Below are 22187 nucleotides of genomic sequence, written 5' to 3'. Positions count from 1 at the left end.
ATATAGTGGACACATGGCATCTTTCTTTTTTTAAACTGTTACCTATACTTCAGAAATAGAAAATTCCAGAAACAAACAATTAACTAAAATTTAAGTTGTGGTTCTAATTCTCCCTCCCCCCTCCTTTTTTTGGGGGGGTTTGAGACAGGGTTTCTCTGTATTGTTTTGGAAGCTGTCCTGGAACTCGCTCTGTAGATCAGGCTGGCCTTGAACTCATAGAGATCCGCTTGCCTCTGCCTCCCAATTGCTGGGATTAAAGGCATGCTCCACCAACGCCCAGCAAAAATTATTATTTTTTATGTGTATTGTTATTTTGTCATGTAACTGGAGTTACAGATAATTGTGAACTGGCATGTGGGTGCTGGGAATTGAACCAGGTCCTCTGGAAGAACATTCAATGCTCTTAACTACTGAGTCATCTCTCCAGCTCTTCACACTTTAATATAGGGTCTCATGTGGTCCAGGCTGTCATCAAACTTACTGCATAGCCAAGGCTAGCATTGAACTCCTGCTCCTCCTTGCTCTCCTTTCCCAGGTCCTGGGACCACAGTATTGGACTCTTCTCTTTGAATGCCAAGGACATTGCCAAGGCTACCAGCCTTGGGGCTGCAGGCAACTGGGCAATACCACAAGTCTATCAGTGTCTCAGGCTGCAATTAACTCCAGTTCATTGCTCTGGGGTGCCACTATGTGGGAGGACATGGTTTAATTCCTTTTTATGTAAAGAACTAAAATAAGACTTAGTTTTCTATTTTAAATATGTTTATTTTACATTATTTTGCCTACATATATGAACTCTGTACATTCCTGCTGCTGCTAGAGACCAGAAGAGGACTCTGCCCCCCCCCCCAAACTGGTGTTATGGACAGTTGTAAGCCACCATGTGAGTGCTAGGGACTGAACCACCATCTTCTGCAAGAGCAGTGAGTGGTTGTAAATATAGCCATTTCTCCAGTGCCTTCCATATACTTTTAAGTATAAATAGTGAACTTTCTGTCCCATTATTTCCATGGAAAGTCTTTATAGGAGCTCAGAGCATGATGAGTACACTCCCTTCATTGAGAATGTATTTCGGAGTTCTCTAATATGCCGGCAGTTACTGAGTCTTTCCCCTACCCTATGGCAGTGCTAAGGTACAACATAATAAGATTTCAAGGGAATAAGCAGTCAGTTTTAATGTCCACCAGGACTGAAAGAAGCCCCACCATGGTTTCCTTTTCTTAAGAGAGAGGGAGAATGAGAAGAAATGAGGAAGATGGAAAGAGAAGACTATTAAAGGCTACCTTCCACGTTCAACCTACAAGTCCTTAGCCCCCTTCCATCTCTATTACCTCCTGTCTTTAGATTCTGATTCTTCCTAACTTCTAGCCTCGCCGGCAGTTGGCTACATCACCAGCATCACGGTCAACACAGGAAGCCTCTGCACACAGATGGCTCCTGCCTCTTGGATGAACGGCAAGCTGACCCTGCGGGCCCTCTGAGAAGCCACCTCTGGAAGGTTTTTCTTAAATGCTTCCTGTCACAGCTTCTACAGAAAAATCAACCCTCCTTACCTTGTCTTTCCCACAAATAGAAACAAGTGTTAGCCTTTATTTCACTATGGGCATTACAGAGACACAAAACTCTCTTCAGTACACTCTGCAGAAGTTTTATGTGCTCCCTTTCTCTGCTAATGAGCGTCCGTTGAATAAGCAGTATTTTGTTTTGTCTTGAGAATTCCAAGAACCGGGTCTTTTAATAAATATGTGGAGCATAGAACAAGGCCCCTTCGAAGGGTTAATAACGTGCTGTGCCGAGCAGGAGTCAGGTTTGTGTTTAAACTCCCACTGTCTGGTGAGTCACAAACCCAAGAGGTCCCTCCACACACAGCCCATTATCTGTCTTTTGCGCAGTAACTGAAGGAATCTCCGTTTCTGGCAGAGCCATTCAGGGAACCCTTCAGGATCCCTCTCTCCATCCTCTCTCGGCTGAAGAGTGTGTCCTGGTCACTTTCAAACTCAGACTCTGACACCATCAGGCTAGAGTTGTGCTCCGTGCTCCGGTGCTTGATACCTGGGGAGAAACAGGAAGAGCATGAAGACAGGATGGCTTCCCCTCAGCCACCCTTTTGGCTGTGTTCCTGGGAGGCCTGTGACTTGCCGTCTGAGCCTTCAAAGCAGTCACCTACAGGGCAGGTAGGTTGGAATGATGGAGGCTTTGGCTGTTACCCCTGAACTTGAGCTCTAGCTTTGACACCAGCTTTGAGACCCTGGACAAGGCATCTAACCTCTTCTCATCTGTTGAAATGTGACAAAGCTCTCAGTCGTGGGTTTGTGGTGAGGACTGAATGAAACTGTTCCTGTGAAGCCCTTCACCCTGCTTTTGAAACAAAGCGAGCACTGAACACACAAATGCTACTGTGAACTTTGCATTTACCCCCTGAAATATTTTTGATAGATGAGTTGACTTCTGGCGGATCAAAATGAAAAAAGAGGATTAAGATATGAATCCCAATATCAACCAACTGACAGTGTCTAACATGAAAGTATAAAGGTTTGGGGGCATGCAGCACGTATGTGGAGACCAGAGGGTACAATGAGAGATAGTTCTCTCCAAATACCTTCAGGCATAGAGCCTACACTGTCAGGCTTGGAGATATGCACCTTTACCCACTGAGCCAAATTACCAGCACTGATGCTTTCATTTTTTTTTAACTTACAGTTTCTAGCTAAGGATTTAAAATATAGATCCTTGACATGATGACTCAAAATATCTAAGAAATAAAAGTCTTACACAAAACAAGAGGATAAGAACATCTGGTAGCTGGGCTTTATTCTGTGATGGTCCGGATAGAATGGATTTGAACAAAGAAGGATGTGGAGGTAGGAGGACAGAAGGAGGGCATAAGAACATTGAGAAGCATCCAGGAGAACTCACAGGAAAAATAAAACATGGAGCAAACGACAAGTAGGAAACAAGGAAGCCAGAGAGGCCAGGGCTCAACGAGAAGCGCAAGCCATAAGCCACAAAGGGCGGAGGCCACAGTATACAGGAAGGGAGGAAGCACTGGGAGTCTGCTGCGAACTTAAGAGAATTCTGTGGTCTGACCAAGGCTCCTCCCAAATTCTTCCACTGAAACCTACTCCAAGATGATGTTACTGAGCAGAGGGCCTGTGGAGAAAATTGGGACCCTTATAATATACATTTGTAAAGGAAGCGTAAGAAAGGCTTGTTGACGTCACACAGTAGTGGCGTGCCTTTCTAGCATATGCTGCAAACCCCTCAGTTCTATCCCCAATGAGAGAGGGGCAGAGACGCAGAAAAGTCACAGAGACCAGAGACCAGATAGCTACCGTGCCACTCCCAGAATACCGGGAGAAAGTGCTTGCCCTGTGGGAAGTGGCCCTCACCAGATTGAATCTCTACCCTGACCTTGGATATCTAACTCTAGACCTCTGACAAATAAACACCTGCGGTTTAAAAGTCACTGTCCTCTTTTACTCTGTTATAGAAGTCAGAATAGACTTAGACAGTGGTGGGCCATGCAGAAGAACAGAGCTCAGCTCTGAGGCTGACAGCCTGGCCCAGGTCGTGCTCCTTGGACCAGCAGCTACACTTCTCTTTGTCTTAGTACCCTCTCCTATAAAATGGGGGTAATCATAGGACTTGCCTCACAGGGGGTGGAATCAAACAGGCAAAAGACCGGTGTTAACTAAGAACGCTACTAATGAGTTTAGAGGTAGGGTTATAAAGATCTGAGTCAGGTACTGAAGATAATGATGGGGAGTATGGAAAGATGCTGGACAGTATGGGGTGGCAGGCATGTGGGACCACCTTAGGCCAAGTTCCAAGCCATGGTAAGAATGATGGGCTTCTGTGAACAGGAAGGGTTTGTCAGAAGGTGAGTGTGAATCAAGGAGATGTTGGGAGACAACCAACCCTAGGCACCTCAATCTCTTAGGGATAAGGCCCTTGTATAGCACCTTTGGCATTCAGCTCTGCAACACAAACAGTGGACACTCGGTAATGTGCAGCTACTGTTGGCATTCCCTGTGAAGTCCTGCCAGGGCCTCTCAGGATTGTATATCTTCCATTGTCAAGTAAACACTGCTTAAGGCACTAGTGAGGGACACCTCTGTGTGTGACTCTGAGAACTCTTCCAGAGAGTGTCAACTGGCTAGGGACGATCTGTCCTGAATGTGGCCTATACCATCATGTGCTCTGTGGTCTTGGGCTGAATGAAAGAGAACAAAGAGAAAACAACTGAGGGTTGGCATCCCTAGATTCACATGGATGTGAGCAAGGAGCTCCAGGCTCCCATTGCTATAGTCACCAGGCCTTCCCCGCCAAGATGGACTGTATGCTCAAACACATAACCAGGATGATCCCTTCCCAGCCGGGGGCCAAGCCAATCCAAGGTTTTCCCTGAGGTACCAATGTGTGGAGAAAGAATTTAGTTCCTTGTCTGAAATATGCTTGGCAGAGCCAGTAATGGCCCAAGGCCAGGGCTTTGAGGAAGCTATAGCTTCATCCTGAAAACTCAGCTCTTCCTACACTAAGGGGCTATGGTTGTTAGTCCCAAGGATACTTACTGTATGCTAGGTCTATGATGCACTTGAGATACTTGTATTCTCCTCATGCAACAACATTTGATTAGCTTCCTGCCAACTTTTCCCCTTTGTAGGATAGTTTTTGCTGACACTGTCACATTTTTCCTTTCAGAAAAACTGTAAGATGCTACATTTCTTACATGCTTGGTGGGCATAAGATATAACTCATGCAACATCTACTGACCCTGGCCTTCCTACCCTCTTTGTTGTTTCATCCTCTGGCCATCACCCTTAACATCCTTTCACTGAAGAATGACCTGCTGGTCCAAGTCACTTCCTGTCTTGAGTTACTGCTCGTCAAGTATTTGGTCAGGACAACTTAATGGCACTCTCCACATGCAGTCAGCCATTTCACACTCCCTAACTACTAGAGGTGTTGTCCTTGTTCTTCATGACAAGGATTCTTCTTTATGATGGTATCAGACTTCATCCCTGTTGACAACATTTTGGGTCTCACAACTTTGAAGATGATCACACCTCTCTATATGTGCAGAACTTGGTGGCGCATGCCTTTAAGTCCAGCACTAGGGAGGAAGAGGCAGGCAGATCTCTGTGAGTTTGAGGCTAACATGGTCTACAGAGTGAGTTCCAGGACTGCTACACAGAAAAACCAACCAAACCACAACAAATAAACAAGCAAAGAGAAAGAATTAAGTTATCTACGAATTCGGAAGTATGGAAAAGCCATAGAATCAACACTGAGCAGCCTCAGAATGGCAGAAAAAGCACATTAAGTGATGGTTAATATGTGAACATCCAAAGATTAACTGAAGTGGGCGGGGGTGTCCTGAGCATAAGGGTTAATACACTTTGAGAAGACAAATTTCTGTAAATACCTCAACTGACTGAGCTTATGGGAAATGGTTCTTTTTAAAGGCTGGATATCCTGCTGCTCCATCTCTGGCCAGATGTAAAGGAAACAGCTATCAGAGATAAGCCAGGGTAAAAGTGCCTGGTGGGTCATACACTCCACCTCCTTCTAACCCAGAGTAGAAAAGAACCAGGCACTGGGGACACCTTGATGGAAGAGAAGTCTTGGCCCTGGGGTCACTTGGCAGAGGCTCAACCTTCAGTAAGTACTTGCAATCCCTCACCCATTAATGTCTCAGAGCACCTGTGAATTTTTCATTAAATTTCTAATACAGCTACCATTAGCAGCCTGCCTGCCCACAGAGTTGAGGTTGTTTGTCTTTCCTTGCAGATTCCCAGGCTTGCTCTTCTGGCCTAATTGAACTGTTGACTCCATTTCATCCAACTTAACGTTCTGGCCAATGCCTACATAAGGTGTTGGAAAGCATCGCGATATTGTCTTACCGTATTTGGGCCTCAGTTCCATTCTTTCCTGTTCATCCATATTGTCTAGGATGGTGTACTTTGTTTTCTTCCTTATCTTAGTCCTTTTCCGTCTGAAAGAAACAACAAAATGCCCAGCTCAAATGCTCGGAATGGAACCTGGGATCCTCCACCTAACTAAAGAAGTGATAAGACAGTGAAACCCTACAATTTTCTTAGAAATAACTCTTTCATTTTTCCAACAAGACATAAAACTGGCTGATCCCTTGTGTCTCATGTTAAGGCGCATAGCACGAATCGAAAACATTCATTAAAACTACACTAAATTCAGAGAGCAGAGGCAGACAGATCTCCATGAGTTTGGGGCCAGCCTGGTCTACATATCAAGTCCCAGAGGCAGGGCAACATAGTGAGACACTGTCCCAAAACAGACAAACCACCACACTTACACTAAGGCAGTCACCTTGTTCTGATCATGTCACTAAGAGCAAGGGTTTCTTACTCTCACTTTAGTGCTTGCTAGCTGGAGAATTTGATAACATTATTTAAGGGCTGGAGAGATGGCTCAAAGGTTAAGAGTACTGACTGCTCTTCCAGAGGTCCTGAGTTCAATTCCCAGCAACCACATGGTGGCTCAAAACCATCTATAATGAGATTTGGCACCCTCTTCTGGTGTGCAGGAATACATGGAGGCAGAATGTTATATACATAATAAATAAATAAATCTTAAATACAGAAGAGTCCCTTTCTCCTGTGGTTGTTGGGAGAGCCAAACACAACACTCCAGTTAGAGCCATCACTGAATCAAAATGGCAAATGCTGAGTAGATGTTCCAGGTCAGCACCACGCCCTTGTCATACCCAACCCTGAGATGTAGGGTGTTTAAAGCCACATTCAGTAGAGGAAACTTTCCCCAGGTGGTTCTGAGGACTTAATGAGTTTGGGCCTCTTTCTAATGTCTTGGCTCTCCTGCCATGCCCACTGCTGGGAATGCAATCATAAGCAAAACTCAAATAAATTAAGAGTGACTTATGGAAACAGCAAATCTGTAGACAACAGGGTGTCTCATAAAGGAAAATGAGCCTACTACTCTCTCTGAGGTCTAGTAATATCTTTCCTCACAATCTCTTCATGAGAGCTGAGCATGGGGTTCCAGGAGACTCTTGCAATGAGGCAGCCCAGGGGCTTCTCAGCAATCATTTCCTTTGGGGGAAAAATAAGAGGAGAAATCTAAATCAAAAGTTCCCTTGGGTGCACCACTGCCTCTCTTCAAGTTTTAGGTGGCTAAAGGATTCAGACTGATCCAATTGTTGCTTCATATAACCAAGTCTACAAATTAGACCCACACATTTCTAGAATATCTTCCTCTGCTGAGGCATGTAAGGCCACTTGGGCACTGCTCTGATGAACATTTAGAGAAACTGAGATTACTATTAGATTTGGGGGTAGTGATTTGATTCAGGGACTGAGTACCTATCTAGTACATGCAAGATACTAAGTTCAATTCCTACTATATGTGTGTATTTGTGTGTGTGTGTATATATATTTATATATATGGTTTGATATAGAATTGCAGGCCTTGCTAGAAGGTGAGAGAGAGTGTCAATGAGCAAAAGCTGCCTCCAGTACTGATCCATTAGCTTAGATGCACATGTCTAGAAGTATAAAATGCATCATATCGAGCCCATGAAGTCCAGTTTGTTTTAAAAGCTGGCTGTCAGTTAGTGAAGCAATGAGACAAACCCAAGCAAGCAAGCTGTCCATGACCCCAGCAAAGGGTCTTCTTTTCTCACAATTGACAAGCACATTAGGTACCTCCTGCAGCAGCAGATGCACAGCCAAGATGCAGCTCCAGTTAGCACTGTCAGGGTCAATGCTAAGGCTGCCACGTAGAATACACTCCACTCTGCAAAACAAGAAGACCAGAGTGTGCAGTGATAAACCGTTTGCTAATCAGCTTTGCTCTGACAACTCACAATGAATCTATCTGAGCAGAGGCCAGTTGTGATGCTGGGAGCACTACGTGGGGCAGGAAACAGAGCCTAGCCAGGTGCCATGCAAATTGAAACAAAAGACTAATGGCTTTGTCTATTTGGTTGAGGGACCTCATGAGTCACATAACTCAGGGACTACTGGCACACAGCTCAGACTAACTTGAGAGCAGAAAATCCAAAGTAACTGAAGTGAATCAGTGAAGCAACTATGTATCCCACATATAAATATAGGAAATATTGATATTCCAGAACCCCAAGAATCATACATAACCTTTCTCCCAAAAAGGACTGTATGGTATTTTTCTTCTTCTCCCTCCTCCTCTTCCTCCTCCTCCTCCATCTTTTTGAGACAGGCTCTCATGTAACCAAGGCTTGATCTTGAATTCACTACATAGCCAAGGATGATCTTGAACTTCTGACCCTCCTCTTCTATATCCCCAGGGCTGGGATTATGGATATGCACTCAACACCTGGTTTTATGTAGTGCTGGAGATAGAGTTTTGAGTGTGCTAGACAAGCATTCTACCTACTAAGCTATATCCCCAGACCTGTGGCATGGTCTTCATAAAGCAAGACAAAGGTCTGCATGTTGCCTGTGGCATGAAGATACCTATCAGGCCTAGAGGTTAATTTGGAAACTACTCTTTATTCCTTCTACATCCTAAGCTTTGCAGTAATAACTTTAAGGTAAAAAGCCAATGGGTGCCCAAGACAGTGGCACATGGTTTTAATCCAGCACTTGGAAAGCAGAGGTAGGCAGATCTCTTTGAGTTCAAGATAATTCTGGTCTACATAAAGAGTTCCAGGACAGCAAGGGCAACATAGAGAGACCCTGTCTCAACAAAACAAAACAAAACAAAACCAAAAACAAACAACGAAACCACCAATGGGACAGAGACTCGTGCTTAACCTGATTAAATATCATGCCATCTCCCTAGAATAGTGGCCTGAAGCTTGCTCATTTCTGATGTTTGTGTAGAGTTAAAGAACACAACATGTCAGGCAGCTCTTAACATTTTTCTGACATTTATATCCATCTGGATCCCAGGATGGCAAATTTATTCTTAGGAATAAACTGCCATTAAAATTCTAGCTGAGTATGGTAACTCAGATATGTAATCCCAGAACTCAGAAAGTGGAAATAGAAAGATCAAGAGTTCAAGGTAGAAAAATCAGAGTCAGAGAAAGATTGAGCTCTATAATAAATTATATAATAAATTTATTATATATACTTACTATATAGTTTATAATATATATATAGTGTGTGTGTGTGGTGTGTGTGTGTGTGTGTGTCTCCAAAGAGATTGGGCTGTGGGGCAAGAGTGTGATTTTTGTGACTGGTACCTGCTTGGGCTAACTCCTAGCAGAATAGGCCACATTTCCTATTTTGTATTATTCCAGTAGTGGGTGTGTTATCATAAGGTCCCAACATCTTATGCCATGGCATATACAATATGGGGTGAAAATATCAAAGCAGTTATTTCTTAGCACTGCCTTGCCAAATCTATCTCTCAGGAGGTTTTTCCAGATAAATTTCTGGAGACAGACTGGGACAGGTTTTAATGTACAATCAAGTGAGTTGGTTCACTTGGCTTCTGATAAGAATGGGGTTGGATGGTTCTAGATGCTAAGCCGGGAAAAGAGGAGTGTCTTCAAGAACAGCACCAGAAGCCCCCGGCTCATACGCACGCACACTCACCACAGTTGCTTTCCCCGTCCCACATATAATGCTGTATGAGGTTCTCCATCCACAGCTGGGAGCAAATGCAGCGTTTTGTGATGGGGTCACAATGGCCATGACCTGAACACTTGAGAAGGCATCCTGTAAAAAGGGGTGCAGAGATGAGCTCATCATGGACAAAAGGATGTCCCCAGTTTTCCCCTTCCATAGTGGAAGCCCAGAACAAATGTGTAAAATAAAGTCTCTTAAGAAGCTGAGCATGCTGGCACACACCTTTAATCCCTGTACTCAGGAGCCAGAGGCAGGTGAATCTCTGCATTCAAAGCCAGCCTGGTATTGTGTTTTGAAAGAAAATGGCCCCCAAAGGAAGTGACATTATTAGGAGGTGTGGCCTTGTTGGAGTAGGTGTGGTCTTGTTGGTGGAAGTCTGTCACTGTGGAGGTAGGCTTTGAGATCTCATATATGCTCAAACCATGTCCATTGTCTCAGATCACTTTCTGTTGCCTGTTGGTCAAGATATAAGAACTCTCCATTCCCTCTCCAGCACCAAGACTACCTGCACACTGCCATACTCCCAGCGGCCATGCTCCCTGCCATGACAATAATGGTCTGAGTCTTTGAACTGTTTAGCATCCACCTCAATGAAGTGTTTTCCTTTGTAAGAGTTATCATGGTTGTGGTGTTTCTTCATAGCAATAGAAACCCTAAGACACCTGATCTTACAAAGTGAGTTCCAGGACAGCCAGGGCTACACAGAGAAACCCCATCTTGAAAAAACAAAACAAAACAAAAGATTTCTTATGAGCCAAGTACCTAAAATCCTAGCACTCAGGAGGCTGAAGCAGGAAGAAGCCAGCCTCAGCTACACAGCCATCACTAGGACAGCCAGGACAACATGTTAAGACCCTGTCTCAACCCTCATCACCATCACCACAACAGTAGCATAAACTCTCACCATACAACAGCTCATTAGGAAGCAAATATATGGAAAAGTCAATCCATATCATAGAAAGAGCCTTAGTTTTTACAAAACAATAATCTGTAAGAACATGCGCAATGGAAATAATTGGAAGTGCACAGCAGTTTGTCTTTATTGTAACACTATTTAAAACCATTCCTACAGTCCACAGGCAGAAGAGTAGTTGTGTGATTACACCACACATCCAAGGAGGAAAACCAAGCAGCCATGAATACCTCATGGAAAAGAAATTCTAAAGGATTTGGGGAAATAATAATAGTATGACTTAACACTTAAAGACACATTACAAGAGCTATGATGTAACTCAGTGGTAGAGCACTTTGCCTATCATGTATAAGACTCTAGATTGACTCCCCAGCAACATACAACTACACACCCACACATAAACATGCTAAAAACATCAAATCATCATGATTGCATTGTGTTTCCTAAAGATGGAGCAACTTGGAAGAAATAGTGATAAAGTTATATTTGGAAAATGGGAATTCTAAACTCTACAAACAAGAGGATTGTCTTCTTCTTTGTCCCTTTTGAGATCATTCAGATTTTCTACAATAAATAAATCACTCCTTTGAGCTCTTAGAAAAACAAAAGATTCTACTTCAAAAAAAAATCAAGTTACCAAGTTACTCCATGTTACGAATTAGAAAGTAGACCAACAATTCACCTAACAATATCAATTTCAGACTAACACATATCTGGAACAAATTAAATTTGTGCAAACATTATCATATTCTGTTAACTGAGATGACTGATCCATTAACATTTACTCATGATGAAGACAGGACTATGGAACTATGAATCAGTTTGATATTCTAAAGGGACATGCAGAGCTAAAAACTGGAAGACACATATAAGCTTAAACTGGCAGAAGAAATTTTTGAAACAATGATGTATGACACTGCTGTTCTCCAGTTTCCTCCCAAGACAAGAGTAGTCGGCAAATGTGAGTCCCTTGGGGGTGCGGGTGTTGAAAGGAAAACACCTGTATAAGATACCATTGATGTTTCTGTGGAGGGTAGATGGGGGAGAGTGGGAGGAAGCAGGGAGACCAGTTGGTGGTAGGATTACCAGAGTAGACTGTGCTAGAAAACCCAAAACCTGCCCCCAAAGGGCCCCTCCCTTAGCAAAGCCTCACTTCCTAAGAGTTCCATAATCTTCCAAACAGTGTTCAAAGACACTATGGGGGACATTTTGCATTCAACCACAACAGTGTTCCTGTTGTGTCTATAAAACTCCCAGAATTTGCAAGTCTGATTTTTTTCTTTTTCTTTTTCTTTTTCTTTTTCTTTTTCTTTTTTTTTTTTTTTTTTGAGACAGGGTTTCTCTGTATTGTTTTGGAGGCTGTCCTGGAACTCGCTCTGTAGACCAGGCTGGCCTCGAGCTCACAGAGATCCTCCTGCCTCTGCCTCCCGAGTACTGGGAAAGTCTGATGTTTTTATTAGACTATTTCCATGGGAGACATACCTGCAGTGTCTATCCTCAAGACCTTGAAAAGTAGGAAGGCTGCCTTCTCCTTTGAAAGCCGCCTGTGCAGATTCCGGGCCACATCAGCAGCTCTGAGAACCTTGAAGGGCAGCCCGCTCTGTACATAAAATATAATCATGGTGCTGGAAGAGACAATGAGACACAGTCACAGGATTAGATGATAGCTGGCTGGCACGATGTACCACCTCAGCCATCTGACCTGCAGTTGGCAAGGGAGACCACTATAACTCTGTAGCTTGTTCTTTCACTTAGCATGTTTCTAATGTTCATCCATGTTGTTGCGGGCATCATATGATTCATTTTTATTGCCAGTTGATATTCCACTGTATGTATATGTGTGTGTGTGTGTGTGTGTAAATAATTTGTATAATTCTTTGTATTTGGGTACACATGTGGAGGTCAAAGGTAAACTTTGGATATCATTCTTCAGAAGCCATCCAGGTTGATTTATGAAACAGGGTCTTTTTTTTTTCTTCTTTGAGATAGGATAGCCCTGGCTATCCTGAACTTACTCTGTAAACTAGGCTGGCCTCGAACTTACAGAGATCTGCCTACCTCTGCATGAGCCACCACCATCTGGATAACAGAGTCTTTCTTTAAAAAATTTTGCTTACTTATTTATACATTTACTTCATGTGTGTGACAACATGTGTATCTATATACTACTTGTGTGCCTGGTACCTACAGAAGCCAGAAGAGGGCACCAGAATCCCAAGGACTGGAGTTACAGAGAGTTGTAAGCTGTCATGTGTGTTCTGGGAAACAAGCCCAGGTCCTCATAAGCAGTCAGTGCTTTCAACTCCCAAGCCATCTCAACAGACCTTGAAACAGGGTCTTTCACTGGAGCCCTGGGGCTTGTTGATCAGGCTAGACTGGATGACCAGTGAGCCCCAAGGATCCCTGTCCCCTGATTCCCAATGCTGGAATTACTATGCAACACCATAATAGGCTGACTGAGAATGTCCCCCATAGGCTCACATATTTGAACACAGAGGTCCCTGTAGGTAGTGCTGTTTGGGGATTGTGGGTGGTTCAATCGTGCTGGAGGAAGTGTATCACTGAGAGCAGGCTGTGAGAGTCCATAGCCTATTCCACTCTGGTAACTCCTGCTTTATGTTTGTGGCTAAAGATGTAACTTCTCAGCTTCCTGCTCCTTCCATGATGCCTGAAGCTTGCTGCCATGCCTCTGACATGATAGACTGTTTTCCCTCTAGAACTGTAAGCCCAAAATAGACCCTTTCTTCCAGAAATTGCATTTTTGCTCATGGTATTTCATCACAACCACAGGAAAGCTACTCTTACAGTCACTACCGTGCCAAGTTTTTTCCTCTTATATTTATTTGCATTGGGGAGTAGTGCACACATGCCACAGTTCATGTATGGAGGTCAGAGAACTGTTTTCTCCTCCCATTGTGTGGGTCCCAGGGATTAAACTCAAGTCATCAGGCCAGTAGCTGAGCCATTTTGCAGGCCCCTTGTCCAGATTTTTACTTGAGTTCTGGGGATCAAACTCAGGTCTTCATGCTGGCATGACAAAAAAACTTAGCACCTTAGCTATGTCCTCAGTCCCCATATATCACTCCTATCCATTGATGGATATTTAGGTTGTTTATACTCTGACTATCATAAATCTATGCCGTGACTCTCCAGAGATACTTTTTTACGTGGATATAACTCTTTCATCCCCCTCAATAATTACCTAGGTAACTAACTATAGCTAAATTTTTTCACAGTGGTTATTCCATTTTACATCTGTACCAGCAACACACAGTGCTCCAAAAAGTTATCATGGTCTGACCTTTAGATTATAGCCATCTTTTTTGTTTGTTTGTTTGTTTTTACGAGACAGGGTTTCTCTGTATTGAGATTGTAGCCATCTTATAGGCAATGAACAGGTTTTAAAACGTGTGTGTGTGTGTGTGTGTGTGTGTCTGTCTGTCTGTCTGTCTGTCTGTGTATGCACACGTATGCATACATGTATATGTGTTCTGATGTACATAAGGAGATCAGAAGACAACTGATGAGAATTGGTTCTCTCCATCCACCATATGAGCTCTGATGATTGCACTCAGGTCTTCTGGCTTGGTGACAGGAAGTCCCACTTTGCTAAGCCATCTTTTGGCCCTGGGAGTGGTTTTACTTGGCATTTCCTGAAACACTATGGATGGTGAGCATTTTTTCATGTGCTGACTGGCACACCTACATCTTCTCTAGAGAAATGCCTACTCAGATATGTGTGGGCTTCCCAGGGCTGCTGCAAACAAGTTCCACAACTTAGTCACTGAGAACAACAGCAATCTCTTGACTCTAGGTTCTGGACAGCCAAAGCCTCAAATCAAAGTGTTGGTGCTCCATGGACAGATATGTTTCAGACCTTTCTCTCAGCTTACTTGGCATTCGTTGGCATTGGGCTTGTAGATGTATCACCACCTGTGTCTCTTTATGACCTGGAGTTATTTTCATGTGCTTCCCTGTACACCTCTCATTCATGTGTGTAAGCGTGTGCAGGTGTGTGTTGCATGTATGTGTACACAGGTGTGCACATGCATGTTGAGGCTGAAAGACCCCAGCCCAGTATACACAGGCAGCTGAGGCTTATGGAAAATTCTGTTTCCCCCACAGCTGAATAGTCATTGCTATCAGAAGGGAGCTCTGCCCAAGGATACAGGCTGCTGGGTATCTGCTGCGACCAGATGGCCAGCCCAGCAAGATTGGGCAAGCACAGAGACCTATTGTTCCTCAGATAGGGCCAAGGCCGAGACTTGAGTTCCAAGCAAAACCTCAATTGCCCTCGTTCTGAGCCCCAGCCTCATTTAAATTGCCCAATCAGGGTCCTGTAACTAGGCTTCTCGCTTCTGTACTGCGCTTTTTGCTATAAAAGAACCCCTGAGTCCCCAGCTCGGGGCTCTCAGTTCCCGAGACTGAGATGCCCCGGGTACCCGTGTATTATCAATAAAGCCTCTTGCTGTTGCATCCAAGCTCGTGGTCTCGTTGTTCCTTGGGTTCGGGTCTCCCTCCCGTGAAAGTCCCCCCCCCCGGGGTCTTTCAAGGCCAGAGGTCTTCTCAGCACCAGCTTAAATATTTTCTTGTCCTTAAATTCCCTCCTCTGCCTAACAAATTAGTCTGCTAGCTTTAAATTCAATTTCACTCGAGTTTTTAGGATATGGGAAAAATATCACTTGAATGGGCCCTATCCCAGGTCTTGATAGAATCCTCATGAGCCAGGCATCCATCTGTCCTCTGTCTATGCTTCCATCAACATTCATGTCTCCTGAGCTTTGCTTACAGCATTCTAGAGCTCGTCTACCCCAAACTTCCAAATTGTTCCAAATTCCTACATATTCTTTCCACAAACACGTTCCAAAAGCCTATGAACCACGTCAGGTTTATCACAGAATTGACCCTACTCCTGGTACCAACTTTCTGTCTAGGTTCCTTTTGCTATTGTCATGGCAAGAGAATCTTAAGGGAGAATGGGTTTGTTTGAGTTCATGGTTTGAGGAACCTGGTAGCAAGAGCTTGAGGCAGCTGGTCATGCTACACCCATAGTCAGAAAGCAGGAAATGATGAACAATTATGTTCATGTTCTCCTTTTCATACAGGCCAGGATCCTCTGCCCGGGGAATGGTGCCACCCATGCTGCATGGCTCTTCCTATCTCAATAAAACTAACCAAAACAATCCTTCAACAGGCATATCCAGAGGGTCGTCATCTAGCTGATTTTCTGAGATCAAGTTGACAAGAGACATTAACAATCACAGCACATAACAGCCCAATATCTGGTACAAACTATTTTCAACAGCCCTGACTAGGCCTATGCCTGCAGGAGCCAGAGAAATTCAATGTTACCTTTGCATAGTTGTCTCAAGGCTTCTGTGGAGTGTTTAAGATGGCTAGTGTGTCATGTAAATACAGTCCAGACAACTGTTTAACTGGCAGTCCTTTAGCCCAAGGCAACAAGGGAAAGTCCAAAGCTTCCAAATAGGGAGTCAAATGGCCCCACCACTGACATTTTTATTTACAGAAAGTTCAGCACCAGGAGGAGTGCTTATAGCAAGGATTTCAGAATTTATCATTAACACTAATCATGATTATAACAGTGTTTAACACCTGTGCTCAGTGCACCAGAGAGGGATGAGTCTCCCTTATCTTTCTAAACCAAAAAATATTTTCATCATGAAAAGATTCTGGACGTTGTCAAAATCTTTCTCCATACTTACTGACATGACTATATGGGTCATTCTTTTATTTTTAAAATTTTGTTTTTATTTTTGATTATGTGGATATGTGTGATCTCCCCCTGTGTGTGTGTGTGTGTGTGTGTGTGTGTGTGTGTGTGTGTGTGTGTGTAAATGTAAGTTCCCATGGAGACCAGAAGAGTCCTTTGGCTCCCCTAGGCCTGGAGTTATAAGAGTCTGTGAGCTTCCACTATGGGTACTGGGAAACACTGGTCCTCTGGAAGGGTAGTATATATTCTTAATTGCTGAGCAATCTCAATGGTGAGACACTTATGCACAAGGTCCTGTGCCCCATCTGCAGCACCAAAATTAGTTAATTAGAATATGTTTTGATTAGTCACTTTTCTAAATAAATTTCAGTTCCCTAGAAAACCAACCCAGAGAGAGGAGCCAAAAATAGCTACAAAATGTGCTTCCTGGAAATTCTGGGGTTTAATTACCCCATTCTTCCTGCTCTCCTGCACTACACTGGTGCTGGTTTGGTAGACTTTAAAAAGAAAACTCAATTAAATGCAAAAGTCTGGTGAGAATGGAAGGCTGAGTAAAGTCTTTAAAGGCAGTAAATGGTTCTGAGCAATCGCTCCACACAGAGAAGACTCTGCACAAGACCACTTCCTCACCAGCCCAGGCTGTCTGCAGGCAGAGCAAAGCCATCATCTCCTTTGACATTCCCTGAACTCTTTCATTCAGACATTCTCAATTCACAAACCTTTACCAGGACTTGAGGGAGGGGCCTAAAATGACGTGTTCTTACTCTTCTCTTTAAGAATAGCAATAAAGGAATATGAACATGATAAAAAATGAATAAAAAAGCAAGCAAGGAGAAAGAAGACCTGGAAGAGAGCAGAGGGGCCTGCAGCAAATCTGATACCTGAGTGCTGGATAAATACTCATATCAGACACCACCTGAGTGAGGCCCTGTGCTGGGTAGGTGTAATGAACATGGTGACATCACTCACTCCAGATAACCAGACACAGTCTTAGAACCATGATGCCCACTGGATAGCGTAGAAGCAGAGACCAAGAGCAATGCTCTGTTCTGCACATCTGGAGAGAAGCCACCCTGATCTGCTCTGAGTCTCCACCAGGATCCTGACCCTCAAATCAGAGACCTCTGTTAGAGACTGGACCTGACCCCCAACTAAGATACGTCGCACAGGTGGCCAGCCTGGAGGAGACAGGCTTAGAAATGCAGTTAGGAATTTAGAGTGTGATCCTTGTGTGATGGCTCTTGGCATAATAAAATGTAACTTCTGTTATACCAACTACATGTATCCAGCTTCTTGCTTGAGACGGTAGTCGTCACATCTGGCATCTGAGTGCCATGTGCTGGGCATGCAGCAGCATACCTGACATCCGTGTGTGCCTGGATCTTGAGGATCTTCACGTCAGAGTCTAGCACATTCAGGAGCATAGCCAGCTGCCTCACCAGTGTTTCCTTCTGCTGTTCTGTCAGCTGCTCAACACCAACCTGCAGGATCAGCTCCACCAGGCCATCCTTCTTGGGGTCTGAGGAGAGAAAAGATACCAGATTGTCACCATGAGACCACAGGTTTGGTAACATAAGGAGCAGGGGCTGCAGAAGGGTTAAAAGCCAGACTGTGCATGTGGCTCAGGAGAGGGGTGCTGGCCCAGTACCCACAGATTGTGAGTTCCATGTCCAGCACAGCAAAAGTAAGGTCAAAATAAGCAAATAAAAGTTTAAAAGAATGCATCTGTCTATTATATTTAGCTTTAGGACTCAGATCATTCTAAAACAGCAGAGAGATGGGTGTGGTAGCACACACCTACAATACCAGCTCTTGGGCCGGTGGGGGCAAGAGGATCAGAAGTTCAAAGTCATCCTTACTGCACAGTGAGTTCGAGGTCAACCTGGGCCACATGAAACCCTACCTTAGAGACAGACAGAGAGAAAAGGAAGGCAGAGGAACACAGTAGAGGCCACTCTGCAGTAATTTTCCCAATTTTATTCCACTTTGTTATCTAGTAGTTTTTCTCTCAAAAGACAATCAACCTCTGGGCTACATTGAAGCTTTGGTACCTCACATACTTCCCCAGCACCTGAGAACATTGTCTTCCTGCTCGTGGGCGCCACCTAGTCCACCTTATACTCTGTCACTCTGCCCACCTCACTGAGGCTGCCCTCCTTCTGCCTGACCATGTTCACTTCATGTTAAATCAGGAAAGCAAAATCTTCCTGCCAGACATAATTCTCATTGATGATGCACAAACTGGGATCTGCTTGTGGTATAAAGGAAAGCATAGAACAACCCTAAAGTGGGCTGGAGAGGTGGCTCTGTGAGTAAGAGCCCAGACTGTTCTTCCAGAGGACCTGAGTTCAATTCCCAGCACCCCACACCCAGTGGTTCACAACTGCCTGGAATACCAGGTCTAGCAGCTCTCGATCCCTCTTCTGACCTCCAGGGACACCACATTCATGTGCACAAAACCTCACACAGGCATACACATTTTTTTTAATTAAAAAGACAAAGGAAACCCATAAGATAGGACTGGCCAAGACCAGAAGCCAGATCAGAGGGCATCCCACCCCGGTGACATCGGCTCAGTACACACCTGGCAGCACCTCCACAGTGGCTGTGTCTGAGTCCGAGGCCCCCTGACCGTCAGTGACTAGCAAGTGAAAAGTGTAGACTCCTTCCACCAGATTCGTGAGCTGCAGAGCCATCCCGCTGTCAGAGCCTCCGATGACATCCTGAGAAGTGAAGGGATCCACGGGGCAGCTGTCAGTCTTGTACCCAGGCTCTGAGCCTCTTCAGAGCTCAAAGCTCTGTGTTCCTTGTTTTCAGGTGTGCATGACTTATATGGCTGGGAGCGGGGAGGTTTTTGAATCTTCAGCTCCTCCTTATGTAGAACACCAGTGGGTACAAGGACCAAACAAGATGTGGTAAACGACTTCCCAGGAATTATCAAATGATTCATTAACAGAGGGTGAGAACTTAGGTCGAAAGTCCCAGGACAAAGCATGGAGTTTTATGGTCTTATTATCTATTATAGTTTTAGAATGCTCTCCCCTCATGTCCCCTCAGAGCATATCATATTCACCTTCTCAAGTGACCCTAGAGCCTTGGTAGACAGATCACCCATTTTACAGGTCCATAGATCCAAAGAGTGAGAGAGAAGTCTTTTGACTCTTTAAATGTCTATACTTGCTGACCAGAACAAATGGCAATGAAAAGTTAGGAATCTGAACTGAGACACACTGCAATTACACTTAGAAGCTAATCTGCCATCTATCTCTATAGAATTCATTCTAGAAGTACTTTAGAATGTACAAAGCATTTTCAGTCCCTTCCCTGTGACCACACCTTGTTATATCTCCAAGAGTGCTTCTGTAGATCTCAAGTACTTAGCAATGGAAAAAAGGAAGATGGTTGGAAATTCACAATCTAAGAGGCAGAGTGATCCAACAGCTTCCAAAAACTAAACGTCTGGGTTTGTTTGGTTTAAGACTGAGCTTTTTGGCCTTCGCCAACTCATTTTCCAGCTCTGTATTTTACTCTCTGCCCCTGTGAAATGGAACCGGGAGTCCCCGTGTATCTGACTTGCTTGGTACCTGGAGGAAGAAAGCTAAAAGAAGAAGTTGAAGAGTAGAAGGGCCCCACTGGGAAGCTTGACTTCCAGGTCCCTCATGGTGCCAACGTCTTGACATTGTGACATAATGTTGTCATCTACAAATGTGTTGGGCTGCATTCACAGCTGTTTTATGACACAAGAGGCCTGAGGGCTACGAGTGGGACACACCTGTGTGGTTTGCTATCCTCCCCAAAATCAGATCAGGAAGAGAATTGCAGCTTTGTTTAAACCTTATAGCAGCCTGGTGTCTGCAGCCCTCAGGATATTCAAATCCAGAGGCCCACGAATCTTATTGGAGAGATGTCATAGTAAGAGAGAACTCATGTTCAAGCCCTAATCTGCAATGTGACCTCAAGTTAGAACTTAGAAGGACGTTATTAAAGTTGAATAAGGTTGAAGGGGTGGAGCCTGCCCTACAGGATTGGTGTCCTTACAAAAGAAACACGAGGGAAGTTCCCCTATCTCTTTCCTTCTTTCTCACACTGTCACATGAAGATACAGTAAGTAGGTGGCCACCCCAGAGCCAGAAAGCAATCCCTCACCAAAAGTAAACAGATTGGCACCTTGGTCCTGGTTTTCAGTTTAAGTCACCCTGCCTGTGGTCTTTCGTCACATCTGACCACCACACTGACTAATCCACATGCAGTGTACATGCTGAGGGACAGCACCCTTCAAGTACTCACGCCAGCAGCTGGACTCTGGCCATCCCGGATCCACAGATAGGACACAATGCCTCGGTCATCAGTAGACTGTGAACCATCCAAGGTAATGGAATTATTGGGAAGTGTAAGAACATGTCTGCCACCAGCCTGGGCTCTGGGAGGACTATTATCTTCTAAGTCAGACACAGCAAAAATAAAAGGAGAGAAACCGACTTAAAACACCATCGATGGCATGGCATAAGACACCCACAACTGCTCCATCTTGTAGCCAGGGCTGCTTTAGGTACCCCAAGGCATTATTTTCTGCCCCAAATACCTGTAAGATAAGATACAGACTTCAAGCGGCTCTCACTTCAATGGGAAGACAGACAAAAGCAAGTAATTTTACTGAAATTTTTACAATAAAAACTAATATAGAAAGCTAGAGATACACAGTAGTAAAGGGCTTGCCTAGCAAGCCGGAAGCCCTCAGTCCAGTCCCTGTCATCCAAGAAAACCAGGCATAGTGCTGCATGCTTGCACTCCCATCAAGCTAGAGGATCAGGGGTTCAAAAATGTGTCCTTAAAAACATGGGGAAAGAGGCATATGGGCCGATTAGATTACTTAATGGGTGATGTTGCTTGTCACCAAGACTGATGGCCCCATATGGTAATCAGAGAGAACTGATTTCTTGAAAGTTGTCCTCCAACCTACACAACACACACACACATACACACACACACACTAAATAAAAACATAATAAAAGGTTTCTAAACTTCTACTTTAAAAAACAAAGTAGGTAACTTGAACATATTTCTGCTCTTGGATTTCCAACACAGTAGAAAATAAAACACTGCCAGAACTGATCTCTCATAGCCAGGGCCACAGGAGAGTGAACTGCTTCGCAAACAAAAGGACACTATTCCCTGCAGAGAATGTAGGCGCATGTCTTCCTGCTCTAGGCACTCCCTGAAGCCAGACAGGACTTAAAGGAAGTCAGTTGTCAGGGAGAAGGTTGCTGTGAACTCATGAGTAACACGTCAGCATTGCTGGGTAATGGTGAACTGGTCTGGGGACGTGGGAGGCAGGGCAGGCCCAGGTCCTGTCATCAGGTCCACTCACCCTTCTTCACAGCCACAGTGAGGGTGGATGTGCTGCTCAGTCCCTGCTGGTCTCTCACCGTTAAACGGAAGTGGTAGGTACCCACCTGAAGCCCGGTGACGGTGGCTACGGCTTTGTCCACATTCTCCATCTCCACTGCACTGGGGCCTCTGTAAAATGGGGATGTGGTAGACAAAAGGTGGGTCATGAGATCTGTGCCCTAGCAAATGCTTCTGCTTCTGACTGTAGTGACCATCTGGTCTTCTAAAGAGTTCCAAGATAACTCTTTATTCACCTGTTCTCTAGCTTGGAATGAGGGTCAAAGCTAAAGCCTGTTTCAAACAAAATTTACTGGGTTCTGGGGAAAGGATGTTCATTCTTTGTTCATTTTTAATTGTGATGCCACAGAAATGATCTCTCTTTAGAAAATGAAACCTTAGAAACTGCTCACTTTTTTTCTTTTTTCTTTTCTTTTTTTTTTTTTAGATCTGGTCTCACTATGTAGCCCAGGTTAGTCTTGAACTCATGATGAGCTTTATGGTTCAGCCTCCTAAGTACTGAGATTACAGGAAGGCCCTGCCATACCCA

The 22187-nt window shown here is 44.3% G+C and overlaps 1 protein-coding gene across 2 annotated transcripts in view; it reads right to left on the bottom strand.

Moving 5' to 3' along the window:
* Positions 1 to 749: 749 nt before the first annotated feature.
* Kiaa0319 (KIAA0319 ortholog) overlaps positions 750 to 22187 on the bottom strand; it is a 62644-nt gene continuing 41206 nt past the window's right edge. Inside the window, exons 13-21 of one of the 2 annotated variants that reach the window (XM_040755733.1) lie at positions 21621 to 21769; positions 20540 to 20688; positions 18837 to 18975; positions 17612 to 17771; positions 12004 to 12146; positions 9576 to 9698; positions 7698 to 7788; positions 5904 to 5995; positions 750 to 2052 (exon numbers count right to left, since the gene is read on the bottom strand). In XM_040755733.1, coding sequence (XP_040611667.1) covers positions 1874 to 2052; positions 5904 to 5995; positions 7698 to 7788; positions 9576 to 9698; positions 12004 to 12146; positions 17612 to 17771; positions 18837 to 18975; positions 20540 to 20688; positions 21621 to 21769 — 1225 coding nt within the window. In that variant the 3' untranslated portion in view covers positions 750 to 1873. Of the gene's footprint in view, positions 2053 to 5903; positions 5996 to 7697; positions 7789 to 9575; positions 9699 to 12003; positions 12147 to 17611; positions 17772 to 18836; positions 18976 to 20539; positions 20692 to 21620; positions 21770 to 22187 lie in introns of both variants that reach the window. The other variant, XM_040755732.1, reaches the window with a different exon arrangement.

Source organism: Mesocricetus auratus, unplaced genomic scaffold (genome assembly GCF_017639785.1).
Source record: "Mesocricetus auratus isolate SY011 unplaced genomic scaffold, BCM_Maur_2.0 Super-Scaffold_100013, whole genome shotgun sequence".
NCBI lineage: Eukaryota > Metazoa > Chordata > Mammalia > Rodentia > Cricetidae > Mesocricetus > Mesocricetus auratus.
This window is presented reverse-complemented; position numbering and strand designations above follow the sequence as displayed.